General features: G+C 45.1%; 1 protein-coding gene across 3 annotated transcripts in view; it reads left to right on the top strand.

The window, feature by feature from the left end:
- Window positions 1-5,592, top strand: part of LOC120373266 (tropomodulin-2) — a 54,936-nt gene extending 49,344 nt beyond the window's left edge. For all 3 annotated transcript variants that reach the window (XM_039491470.1, XM_039491471.1, XM_039491472.1), the window contains one exon: window positions 1,680-5,592. In XM_039491470.1, coding sequence (XP_039347404.1) covers window positions 1,680-1,714 — 35 coding nt within the window. In that variant the 3' untranslated portion in view covers window positions 1,715-5,592. The remainder of the gene's footprint in view (window positions 1-1,679) is intronic.
- The last annotated feature ends 7,989 nt before the right edge of the window (window positions 5,593-13,581 follow it).

Here is a 13,581-nt window from a genome sequence, read left to right as displayed (position 1 = left end):
GGAGCACCAGCACAATGGACTAGTTAGAACTTCCCAGGCCTCTCACAGTGCATTGCTGAGTGCCAGGGGACTCCTCCATTGCACTGCAGGGAATAAGACACAGGGCCGCCCAGAGCGGGGGGCGAGTGGGGCAATTTGCCCCAGGCCCTGGCCAGCATTTTGGCGGGGGGGCAAGAGGGGCTTCAGTGCTGCCAAAGACGCAGAGCGACTGAAGGCCCCACCCCCACCCCCACCCCCGCTGCCAAAATGCCGCCAAAGACCTGGACCGCTGCCGGGTGAGTACAAGCGCCGCAGCTCCCCCACTTTGCCCCAGGCCCCCTGAATCCTCTGGGCGGCCCTGATGAGACATCACCCCGAGTAGCCCTGCTCAGGGCACAATAGTAGAATGTCATTGATCCATGCTTCATTAAACTGCATCCCCTCAAAATAATCCATTTTCAGTGCAGATCCGTGGGTTAATTAAGGTTTACTGTGTTATCCAATGGCCCATGCAACCTAGAGATCTATTCTGAGACTAAACTGTTTCCTTTTGGGTCTGATTTGGTATTTTCCTTGTTGTTAGTAATCAGTACCATGTGAAAGTACATTATAAAACGTCTGATTCTTTCATACAGATACGTTTCTCACAAAGCCATCAAATGACTTAACCATGCATATTTGCATGTAGTGTTAGCATATGGAGCAACAGAATTTTTACTTATTTCGTAACCCCACAAGAGAAACTCTTGCAATTGGAACAGCTGTTGATTTTTGGCTACATCACACTTAAATGAATCCAGTGAGGAGGATCTAGCACTCCCACACAGCCCACAGTACCTGTTTCAATTTAGTTGGAGCAATATGGCCTTTAAAAAAAACCAAATGATACAAGCCGTACTGATAACCTAGATTTAATCATTGGAACAAAATACCAAGAGGAATGGTGGATTCTCCATCTCTTAAAGTTTTCATATCAAGACTGGCTGCCTTTCTGGAAGATATGCTTTAGCCAAACTCAAGTTTCGGTGCTCAATACAGGGATAACTGGGTGAAATTCTGTGGCCTGTGGTTACATGGTTACTCAGACTAGATGACATAGGCCCCTTTTAGCCTTAAACTATGAATCTGTGAAATCTCTGGACACAATCCTGTACCTCCTAGATCAGGGATTGGCAACCTTTGGCCCGCAGCCTGCCAGGGAAAGCCGCTGGCAGACCGGGCCGGTTTGTTTGTTTACCTGCAGTGTCTGCAGGTTCGGCTGATCGCAGTTTCCACTGGCTGTGGTTCACCCTCCTAGGTGAATGGGGGCTGCAGAAAGGGCGGTCAGTATGTCCCTCGGCCCACGCCGCTTCCCGCAGCCCCCATTGGCCTGGGAGGGCGAACCGTGGCCAGTGGGAGCTGCAATGAGCCAAACCTGCAGACGCGGCAGGTAAATAAACCTGCTCGGCCTACCAGCGGCTTTCCTTGGCGGGTCGCGGGCCAAAGGTTGCCAGTCCATGTCCTAGAAAATACTGATGGGCCAACCCTCCCATTGATTTGAGTGAGAGTTGAGGGTACTATGCACTTTCCTTAACTGGGTCCTGGAGAAGGGAAGTACGAATAACCCAGTTTTCTAGTCCCAAATAGTGTCACATTGAGACGTGTGCTCGGGTGCTTAGTAAGTTAACGCTGAGAGATGGTTTTTGATTTTACTGGCATAGTTCGTAAAAAGCGAGTGGAAGCAGACCGGCAGTAGCCATGCCTTGGAGGATGCGAAGTGGTATTGAATGCAGCCGACACAACGGCAATCTCACAACATCCACTGGTCAGAAGGGAAGACACTGGAAAATCATTGTAATGAAGGTTGCTCATTTCCGTTACTGTCCCCTTTAACCATTAACGTTATTAACTTTCATATTTAGTTTAATGTTTATGAAAATATGATTGTGTTATTGGAATATATGAAGCTGATATCCACAACCTAGGGTTAAAATATGTCTTACTGAGCATCAGCTGGAAACCCACTGAATCTTTTGTAGTCCTTTTTTTAAAACTCTGTTAAAAAACGATCATTTTACATTGATAAAGGATTCTCTGTATAAAATGGGGCTTTACCACCCTGTCCTGCAATGCCTTAAGCATGTGAATAATCCTCACTTGTGAGAGTAGTTCCATTGAAGTCAATGGGTTGCTCAGGTGAGTAGAGACTACTTATGCCAATACCGGTTTGCGGGATCACGCCCTGAGGCCCCAATCCTGCTTTCAGATCTGTGCAGTTGGAACTCCACACTTGTACAGATCCCCACTGACTGCCGCAGGGTTCCGCCTTTGTGGATCCAGATGTAGGATGCACTTGTAAGTATTGTCAAAGCCTATTGTTTACATGTGTTTAAGTTAGGCTGATCACGTCATCAATATTACACTGACGTGTATTCTTATTCCATGTTGTAAAGTAAAAATATTAGTGTTGCCAAACCTAGAATACCTTAACAATGTCACTTCATTATTTTTCTGATCCATTGAGGATTTTAAAAAAAAACCAGAATGCCAGGTTTGCAGCGATAAATCTCATTAATGGAAACCAGTATACTGAGCAGTGCTCGTTTTGCTTTGAACCATATTGTTGACTGTTTTTTTAATTTCTGGTATTTATGTGCATTTATTAGTATAAATGACAGAATTGTTCTCAGGACCAGTTAGATAAAGAGTGAGTAAAATATTTAATCCAGGGTGGCAGCAGCTCTAACCAGAGATGGATAACAATCAGAAGAGTAACATGTACCAATCACCTAGTTTACATTTTTAGCATCTGATTCAACACTCATTCTTTGTTAAGCAAAGTGCTTTAAGCCTGTGCCTGATTTCAATGGGACTTTAGCAACAGTGCTTAAGCACTTTGCTGAATAAGGGTGGATGGAAGTACGTGCTCCAGTGCTCTGCTGAAACAGGGTGTTAACCCAGAATTCTGCACATTGCGCTGAACACATGGAAGATACTTGTGCAGCAGCAATTAAACCCAACAGCATTAGAACAAATCAATGGGGTATTGTGAAAAGATTGTGTGAAGCGTTTAGTTTGCAATATAATTTCATTGTATTGTGTATAGTTTTATAGTATCAGACATTAATTTCTAGCCATATATATGTACATATATATATTGTCTTTGCCAACATCTGAGCCTGTTAAATAGCCAGGGGTTCACTTTGGTCATATTTAAATGTAATGCAAGAATTAAGGAAGGATGCTATTAACTGGTTTAGCTATACTAATTCTTTCAGAAAGCTTAAGGTGTTTAATTGGGGCCAACAACCTGCGGTACTCTTGAAACATTAGCCTCTCTTCCCTCTTTCTGGCCTACACACTCCCCATCATTTGTGCTGGCAAAAGAGTTCTGGCCAGGGGATTGTGGAAAGGGAAGGAATGGTGCGCTGACATCTTTGAGCCCGCAGAAGACATTGGGCTGGGGTCTGTAAATCAGGAGGGGATGAAGGCAGGGGAGCAGTCAGGGTGTGTGGGATATTCCCCTCTGAACCTGGCAGATTCCTGAACAGAAATCTGCCTGCAAGTCAGTGCTGCTTCAGACAGTATAAATTCACTCTCTAGCCATCTAGTCTATGTCATCTATGCCTCTTTTAAAATGGGTGGGACCAATGGCAGCACTGCTCCTGAGGGGTGCAGTGGGGGAGGGCTGGATCTCTGCACTATGGCCCTGGTTGTATAAAGCACTTAAGCACGTGCTTAAGTCCTAATGACTTCCAGATAAGCATAAGTGCTTTGCTAAATCAGGGCCTAAGAGTAGAGTCCGCAGTACAACCATCTTCCCTGAGGAATCTAGGGTTCTGAGGGGCTTTCAAGGCCCTCTCCCTCCTCCAGTGCAGGGTTAGAAACTCCTCCTCCTCAAGGGAAGAATGGGAAAGAAATTCTATGAGAGGACCTTGTGGCATTACCAGAGGGTTTCCCCACCCCCAGGCAGGATTTGCTGTGAGAATGGATATTGACCCACATAGTCTTAAAAAAAAGGGAGACCGAATTCCTTCACATGGTCCAGATCGTGCATACCCTTATGTGAGCAGTCCTTAAAGGCAATGGGGCTACTTGCATGTGTCACAACTACTCTCACAGGATTGTGGGTTTGCAACATCAGGCCTGGTCTAGGGGAAGAAATTTGATTCAAGTATCCTTATCCCCAAAGCCAAAGATTTCTGACATGGACAATCTTCAGCCTGAAAAGAAATTTGTTCTGACTCTCGCTTTTCCCCTATTCCCTTCTTTAGGGCTTTTTTTTGGGAGGGGGCAGGTAAGAGGAGCAGGGGATTCCCAAGTACATCTGGATTTTTTTTTTACATTTTAATGATTTTTTTAAAATCGGTTATGTTTTTTAATGGGATCTAATGTGTTCAGAACAAATGAGCATGATGCGTTTATAGTCTGAACCTCCACTCAAAATGTAAATGACACTGTATTTGCATGCAGCAGTTCTGTAATGGGTGGACTGGTCTGGCTGCTTTGTGATGTATGGCAGCATCTCCCCCTGTGTCTATTTGCGCAGAGCCCTTGTGAAGTGGCTACATTCATGTCAGCAACGGTTTGTAACATTCCACTTGATGAGCTAACCAAGGAACCAGGCTTTGGGAAGTGCGGGTAGTCCCACCTTCCCTTCATCGTCCATGACTGCAGGCATCATGCACAGATAGCTGTTTTCTAAGAGTGAAACTATTCAGGCACTTGAGAGTTTCTCCTGTTAAGAGCCAGATGGTGCCCATGCTGGGGGTGGGTAGGAAAGGGATCGGGGAAGCATTGTGTATAGTGGAGCTTTCCAGTGCATGACATCCCTTCTCTGGCCTGCCAGCTCTGCCAGCTGGCTTGGGGTCATAGCTGAGCCTCCCTTCTACCCCTTCTTATCTCTTTTGAAGGGTTTGCTCCTGAGGGGGCACTTGCAGGGAACTCAGGAAAGCACAGGGACTGCAGTGGCAACAAGTGACTGCCCAAGAATCATAAAGGGACCTCCCCTTCTTGCACATCCACATGAGGGCTGGCCATGATCTAGCCTTAAGCATTTTATAGTGAACATAGTGACAAACAATGTATGAAAATATAAGGCTGTATTCACTATAGCTATAGCGAATCTAGTGCAGTTATCAGTGGTCTAAATATTAACCTTAAAACAGAAGCAGTTAGCCAGTTAAAATCCCCTCTCTTAGTATTAAGGGGGTTAATATTTGACTAGGTCATTTTTAAGTACAATTCCAAGCAGATGGTCATATTCCCAATCCAGTAGCTCTGACACAGAGCATAAGTAGAGGTCCCCTTTTTAAACAACACAGACTGGGAGTAGCTGGGCTCATTTGCACATTGCTTCTCATGTTGATAGTTTGGGTTTTGTTTGTATTTTTTATAATATTTTTCATCGAAAAACTCAACATGTGCATATCCTAACATTTGTGCGTGTTGTAGAGTGCACTAAGGAACGTGAAGTGTATGTGTTAAACACTAGAAGAAAATGTTTGATCTGGAATATAAATGATTGCATGTGCACAGCGTGGTGCATTTTACACAAGGGAACTGGAATCACCAGAATATGTAGCAGTGACTCCCAAACACCTTGACTTTTATAAATAAACCTTCATAAGGAAATTGGCTTTCTGTGTTTACTTGCAGCTGTGCTAAGTGGCTGTCAATGCATTGCCACAGACCCTGGAGTAAGCAACTTTCCTCACCCTCACGGCTTTCACTTGCTCTTGAGAATCATTTAAATTTCACATTCTGTCTCCCAGGTAACAGAACTTTAATGGGAATTAGGCATGTATTTGACAGATGCCCCACCGGGTTATGCAAACCTGACTTATGCAAATCTGCACTTATGGAAAAAGTTCCATATACTAGAAATCAGAGGAGGGGGGTTGTGTGTGCACGTGCGTAATGGTTGGTTATATGTTTCCGACTTATGCAAAATTCAAGTTACACAAGGCGTTCCGGAATGGAACGCTTGCCTAAGTCTGGGAACGTCTGATGCTTTTGAAAATCCTTCATCTTTAGGGACCTAAATACCTTTAAAAGGTGCCTAAGTCACTTTTGAAAATGGGCCATAGGCTCCGTAGCCACTTAAGCACTTTTGAAAATGTTACCCCAGAGCTATTCCAAGGCCAAAATGTGAGATACTGACCTTTTTAAGATGACATGGCTCCCAGATTAAGTACATTGCAAAAAAACAGGAAGCAGGAAAAAGAGGGGCTGTTTTGGAGAAGCATGACTAATGTTTTCTATAACCTCAGTTTCAATTTTCTGCATTTATGATCCCAATAATTTGTAACTAAGTAGTGAATGATAACAGTAGGTTTATGCAAGACAGTGGTAAGTATTGCTTCAAAGGAAGAAGTGCAATTTACAATAAGGTGCTGGTACAAAATCTCATCTGAGCTAAAAGGTGGCTAGATTGTTAGAAGGTTTAGTTGTGAACTCAGTTTGGCCATGGATGTATTGTCCTAATTTTAGTGTTGTGCAAGATTTAAAATCCAATTCACATTCTTGGCTTTGGGATTTTAAAATGAATCTCAGTTGTTCTCATTGCAGACTTCGTTGGACTCTGCAGATGTGTTAGTGATCAAAATTTCCCAACACGTCTCAGCAGGGATGAAAACTGATCCAACAGAAAGTCAAAAAGAGCTTTCTAAAATCTAAGCAGCAGCTCTCTGATCCCCTACAAGATTAATCAATCATTTATCAGATTAGCAATAGAGCCTCTCACTGGTCAATGGACAGTGACGACTATGACATTATTTTCTTCTGTAGAATATTTTTATACAGCAAATAGCCCTTTGTATTCACAGCAATTATAGGTGGTGACACTCCTGTCAGTAGCAGCCTAATGCGGGTTATTGCTGATATGCGTGTGTGGTTGTTAGCACACAATTGCTATTGCCAAATCAGGAGCTTAAATCAAAAACACAGTATGCCATATTTCACCTTGGAGTATCCCTCCATAGCTCATTTTATGGGGAGCCTGCAAAACGGGCTCTCCATAGGTTTTGGATGGAATACATCTGCCCTATGACTCCCCACTGAGTGTGACCTTTCAGTGGTCACCCTGCCAGATTTTGCCCTTATTAATTTATATTGGTTTCTACCAATGTGTACAGACATCTACCGATGTTCATTCAATGCTCTACGGGCAATAGGAGTTAGGCACTTTATCTGCTCAGGTGCTTCTGTAAATCCCGCTAGAAACCAATCTGCATCTTTTGGCAAATAAAGGACTGTGTAAATCTGGCCCTAGGGGCCTACCCCATACCTTAAAATACACAATACAATATCAAGGACTGCCTTTACATAAAAAACTAGTTAGAAAAACCCTCCAGCCTCCCAGCCAAAGCCCAGTGAGGAGTGCAGCATGCCCGGAAGGCTATCAGATCCAAGATCAGGAACCCGCTCCAGGAATGCCCTACAGCAGTAAAATAGCTCTGACTAAACCAGAGCATGTACAGCGTTACAGATATTTTCTCAAAAGGAAAAAAAAAATCTCAAAAACACTTTCCAACTGTTTGGGCTCAGATTTCCAGCCAAAGCTTTTACTCAATCTCTGGAGTAAATAAATCACACTCACGCTAGCTGTAACAAGCCTTTCCGAGTTCCTGTTACAGGCTCAGCCCTCGCCCCACATGACATTAATAACTAAACATTCACTGATCCTCCCCTCAGTTCAACCACCAGCAGATTTTATTTTGCCTGCAATAGCAGGATGACAGGCTAGATTTACTTGTCTAATAAAGACGAGGGCAGCCCTTGGGTACCTCTGACAGGCAGCCAGTGCAGCTTGGGTGCCCCAATTTAAAACATTAAGGCAAATCCAACTCCTGCTCCCCACTCTTGCAAGCATGCAAGGCAGAAATGCTGCTTTTCTGTTGTGTGAGGGAGGGGAACGAGGGAGTGCAGGCAGCCAGGAGCCAGCACAGGGCACATTCCCATCCCCATGCGAGCCCCGGGGTGGAGGTTGCACTGCTCACTAGGACTCGTTGTCAGAGCATGTGAACAGTGCGGTCACATGAGTCACCCCTAGGTCTCTCAATCTCCTTGGTGATACCTCAGTGGCTTGGAATGGCAGCGATAACATAAGCTTTAGGGAGAAAATGAAAGGGCTGCGTGCAGTGGGAGCGTAGTGGGGGTGTTAGGAAACTCCTTGAGGAAAGCGGGAAAGGAGGGAATTGAAGTTGTCCTCATGCTGGCTGAATAGGTCAGAAGGAAGCAGTGAGGTGCTCTCTAGAAACACAAGCTATTTCCTAGTCTCTCCCTAGACCCAAATGGACCCACCTGGCCTAAGCTTTGGCAGTGTCCACCTAGATAGGTCACTATCTATGTTTATTTCATTGTCATCTGATCTCCTCTCTCTATTCTGAGTAACCCTGGTTTTGAATTGGACCAGTTGGGCTTTGCTTTGGATTCTTTATGGTCTTCACACATGCCAGCCTTGAGAGGCGGCCCCACCTGCCAGCCCAGCTCTCCAAGATAGTGCAAGGGGAGGTGTCCCAGCTCGGGATTCTCAACTCAGAGGGCACATCATGTGCAGGGCTGTGTTGACAGATGCAAGGGAAACATTGAATGCCTGTAGATGAGTGTAAGAGGCTTAAGGGGACACTCCTTCACCTTCAAGCTTCAGCACAGTTGCCACCACCCTTTTACTGTGTCTTTAATTGAAGGGCAAGTTTTACCCTTGACCAATTAACGTTACTCCCACCCACTTGCCCAGACACAGGCTGTGAGGAGACAGACAAGAAAAATCTTCACTGACCTTCTAATTTCTGCCTTTACTCCCACCCCTACTTTCACTGCCATCTCCCTTGCTGTCTGTCATCTCACAGCACAGCTGCTGTGTGTTTTGATGAACTTCACAGGAAATTACAGGAGGAGCACTTGTTAATGGCAGAAAACAGTGCTAATGCGACAGCTGTTTCTGTGCTGCTATTTGCAAGGAGAGTGAGTTGCGAGAAGAAATTGGTGAGACAAGTGCTATGAGATCTTTGGGTATAAGAGGTTATAAAGGTCAGAGGATTATTGCTCTCTGCCTTTGGCTCCTTCACACAAAGGCAAAGGGCTCTTTGGAGAGTGGTGCTTGGTCCTGCATCCTTTTCACCACATGGCTTCTTTTGAAGTCAGTGAGAGTTTTGGCTGTGAATAGGCTACAAGACTGGGGCCAAAGATTATTCGAGCCCATGCTCTCAATCTGAGTTTCCATTTAGGAGTCAACTTCTCATCCTGCTCCTCTGGCTTTTCAATAGTAAAGAGTAACGTAAAAACAGCAGAAGATTCTTCACTTACAAAAAGAAAAAAGGGGATTGAAGCTATTTCCACAGAATCTCTGAGCATGTGTCTTGATTGCTTGGCCCTCATTCCTGTCGACTCTAAGTTCTGTCCCACATGGGGCCTGAGCACCAATGATTACAGGCCAAAGTAAAATCAAGTGGGAGTTTTGCCTCTACAGAAGGTGCAGAATCCTTCCCATGTGAGTGAAATTCATGGCAGCATGAATGCAGCAAGCTGAATTTACCAACGGACCTTCACCTCCCTCTGCTGCCATTCACAGCAGTAAGAGCTCCCCACCCTTGTCTTTTTGTGTAATGATCAACAAATACAAATTTTATCAATTTGTATTGACATGAAAATGTTTGGTGTAGCTTGAATCCACCAGTCCAGTGGCAGGGCTGTGACTCTGCCAAGGCATTTAAAGTAGCTCTGGTCAATTTCCTTCTGTGTGTGTGTCTTAATTTCTCTGAATGCATCCAGGGCACCACATTCTGTTCCCAGGGACAAGTTGCAGCAAACCTCTCTGAAGGCTGGTGGTCAAAAAGCAGCTCATGGTCAGCTCTCATTGCTGCTGGTTGGGGAGGGGAGGGGGCAGAGACAGGGAATGTAACATTCCTATAAATATTCTAATATTTGTATTTTTTAATTAACACAATTCCACTAGGTGCCAGTATCTCTGCATAGAAATCAGTAAATCTCTGTTGTAACAGGCTTTTTCTTCACCCTGACATCCATTTAGAAACTGATAAACATCCACTACAGCTGAAACAGAGGAGGCTGAGCTAACACGTGGCGTTTGCTGCTGCAGAAAAACAAACAAACAACAAAACAAATAACCCTCCCCCCCCTCCCCGCCCCCCACACGACCTCCATCTCATTCCTGCCTGAGTGGCATTTTTAAAGCAGAGTTTTGCTTGGGAGGATCCAAGCCACGATGAAATGCTTTAAAATATTCATGCTATGCTTGGCCATTCTAGTAAAGCAGATGAGCACAAACAAAAGCAGGACCAGGGGGACTCCCTTAATGAGGGTCTGGCTGCCTCCTAGAGCCATCTGCCTGATTTAATCGAGTCTGACATTAGAGAGAGAGAAACTCTGGTGAGCAAGGAAAGGCAACTAGGCTAAAGCAATTGCATAGATTGTTTGCCTCTCTGGTCTTTGCTGATTTCACTTGGTATTGAAAGCCCTTTCAATATACTGAACGGTGTAGAATCCGAAAGCTACATTTCAAATCGTGCAAATTAGATCTCGCATCCTGTGCATCACTACAGGCTCTGGCCCCCACTCATATGCCCTTTGGAGTGCGAATCAAGCTGTACCAGTGAGTGCTGTATAAATGAACAAAGATACAAAGTTATCCGCTGTTAATGCCGTCATGTTCCCATCTGCACAGAACATGAATCTGAGAGTGTTCGGAGCTATAAGATAACAAGGCTACAGAGCTAGGAAATGACTGAGTGGTACCTGTCCAGTAGGCCACTGTTAGCGTTTCCTGCTAGTCCACACACCCAATGCGGCAGCTGCACATGTGGGGGGCTCATTTCACACATTGATTAGGGTTTATTGGAAGTTTAATGGGCATTTCAACCATATCACTAAACCTCCACACTGCTAGGCGGAACAGAAGGATAACAACACGGGTCTGCAGGAACCCACCCTGGAGGGATTTCCTCCTCACTGTTACCTCACAAAGACCTGTTGGTATCTACCTTTGTCCACTAGAGGGCATACTGGCACTTTAATACAGTGCTGTATGTTTTCTAATTTGCTTGCTGGTTTTTTTGTTTTAACATTTCTTTAGCTTCATACTGTCCAGTGTATAGAGCATGGGACTAGGAACAGCACAAACTTTAGAAAGTAAGGGGGATGCACTCAAAAATCATCACCTTCTAAATAATTTACTCAACAATTATTGCTGTGTATCCCCCCCTTGGATGTAGGGTGTACTAGGAAGTGTAATTGAGGGTAACTACTGTAATAAGCTTTCCTTTTGACCCATTGGCTCGTGCATTTTGAGTGACACAGCACCTGTGCTGGGGGAGACCCTGGACCAGATTGCATTCTGGTGTACTTAAGCAGCACTCCAATGAAGTCAATGGAATTGTACCCAGTTACTCCAGCTCTCAATTTGTCCCCATATATCATGTTCGCATCACAAATCAGCACTAATGTGGAAGACCTGATGCAGTGGATCATACAAGAGAATGAAAGTCTGATATGCATAAGCAAGTCAGACAAAAGTACCCAACGTCCGGCACAAATCTAGAAAGAAAGGCGATGGGAGGTTATGCTACGTGTCCCTCCCCGTTACAGGTGGCCATCACAAAGACTGGGAGGGTACATCTTTTGAAAGACTATTTTTACAGTGCAAACTATGCAGATGAATGAAAACTAAAATGGTGATACGTTTTAATTCCAATGTGATCATGTACTGGCATCCGTATGCTATAGCCATAGTCTGAAAAGCAGTTTGACAGTGATTAATGGAAAGTTCACAATTGTGCTTAGTCTCTAAGCAGACATTTGCATGGTCTAATGTAATTTTAGTGGAGTGTTCACATGAAAAATCGTAGGTTGTCTCTAATAACAAGGGAGTCTCATTCTTTTGCTCCTCTCACTGTGACTTCTTAATTAAATGAGTAAGTCAGTGAAAGTTGTTTTAATAGCTGAGTAATGCAAACACTGTCCTTGATCTGGCATTAGAGGGCATGATCCTGCACTCTCTTGAAATCAGTTGGGGCACAATCCTGCACATGCTTAGTGTTAACATCATATGTAGTCCCATTGACTTCAGGAGGAATATCCACAGGCTTAATGTTAAACTCCCACTTGAGTGCTTACTGCTTTGCCTGACTGAGGCCTCAGAGTTTCAGGTACCCAAGGAAGACAGGATCAGGTCCATAGTTTGCAATTATATGACTGTAAGGGAGTGGACTCACCCCTGCAGCACCTCCTGCTGGTTGTCCATGGGAATTAGCTCTTCCAGCATCCTGGAGCGCCCCCTGCAGGCTGGTGATCCGCCTTACCACTGGCCCCCATGTCCCTCCCAGGACCACGGTGCCCCTTTCTCTGGGTTGCCGTCCCCCCACACTCTGGGTCTCTCCACCCAGGGGAACCCCCACCCACTAACCCCACCTCACCTCAGTGTAAGGCTACTGCCAGTCACCATCTAGCCCCACTCCCTGGGGCAGACTGCACTATACGCCACTCATCACAGGCAAGGTTGGGTTGGACCTGCTGCCTTTCACTCTAGCTGGTTTTAGGCCCTCAGCTAGGCCCGCAGCCTGGGGGTTTTCCAGGCAGGAGCTCCCCAGCTCTGCTCCACTCCCAGTACCCTGCTCAGCTCCCTAGCAGCCAGGCCCTTCTCTCTCTAGAAGCAGGGAGAGAGTGAGTGCTGAGCTTCTGCCTGCCCTGGCCTTCTTATAAGGCCCAATTAGTCTGTTTGGGGCATGGCTCCAGCTGCAGCCACTTCCCCCAGTCAGCCAGGGTTTTGCTCCCTTCCCCATCCCCATCCCTCTGCAGGGCTTTTCCAACCCTTTCAGGGCTAGAGCGGGTGCTGACCCTGCTACAAGGACCACAATTTACAAAACTGCCCAGTCCCTGATTCTGTGCACACAATTGCTGCATAGACAACTGTCCAGTTAGCTGCCATTCAAAATCAATGGTCAGCTGATCCATCTAAGTGATGCTTTGCATACATAATTATGACCATTACCCATTCCCTCGCTGTAAGTGTGCATGCACATATCTGGATTTGTAAGCATCTGCAGTTCTGACCAGTTGGGCCACAGCGATGCTGTTTGTATCCGTCTCACTTGGGTTTTGTCGAACAACCAACTGTTCTTGTTTTCAGGATGTTTAATGTGAGTTTAAACATTCCATCCTAGGTAAGCGAGGGCTCAGCCTGCTAACGAATTTGCAACTTTGACTCTTTTGACGGGCTGATCCTGCCATCCTAAACTGGGCAAATCTCCACTGAAGCCAAAGGGAGTTTTTATCCAAATCGGGTTTAACTGCTGGATGGGACCCAGAGGGTAAAAATCTCATCCCCAAGACACAGCAGAGTTTGGGGGAGATGGAATTCCCCTCCCAACCTGCAGTGCTGGGCATCTGCATAGAGCAGGGGTTGGCAACCTTTCAGAAGTGGTGTGCTGAGTCTTCATTTATTCACTCTAATTTAAGGTGTCATGTGCCAGTAATACATTTTAACATTTTTAGAAGGTCTCTTTCTATAAGTCTATAATATATAACTAAACTATTGTTGTATGTAAAGTAAATAAGGTTTTTTAAATGTTTCAGAAGCTTCATTTAAAATTAAATTAAAATGCA

Source organism: Mauremys reevesii, linkage group 10 (assembly GCF_016161935.1).
Source record: "Mauremys reevesii isolate NIE-2019 linkage group 10, ASM1616193v1, whole genome shotgun sequence".
NCBI lineage: Eukaryota > Metazoa > Chordata > Testudines > Geoemydidae > Mauremys > Mauremys reevesii.
This window is presented reverse-complemented; position numbering and strand designations above follow the sequence as displayed.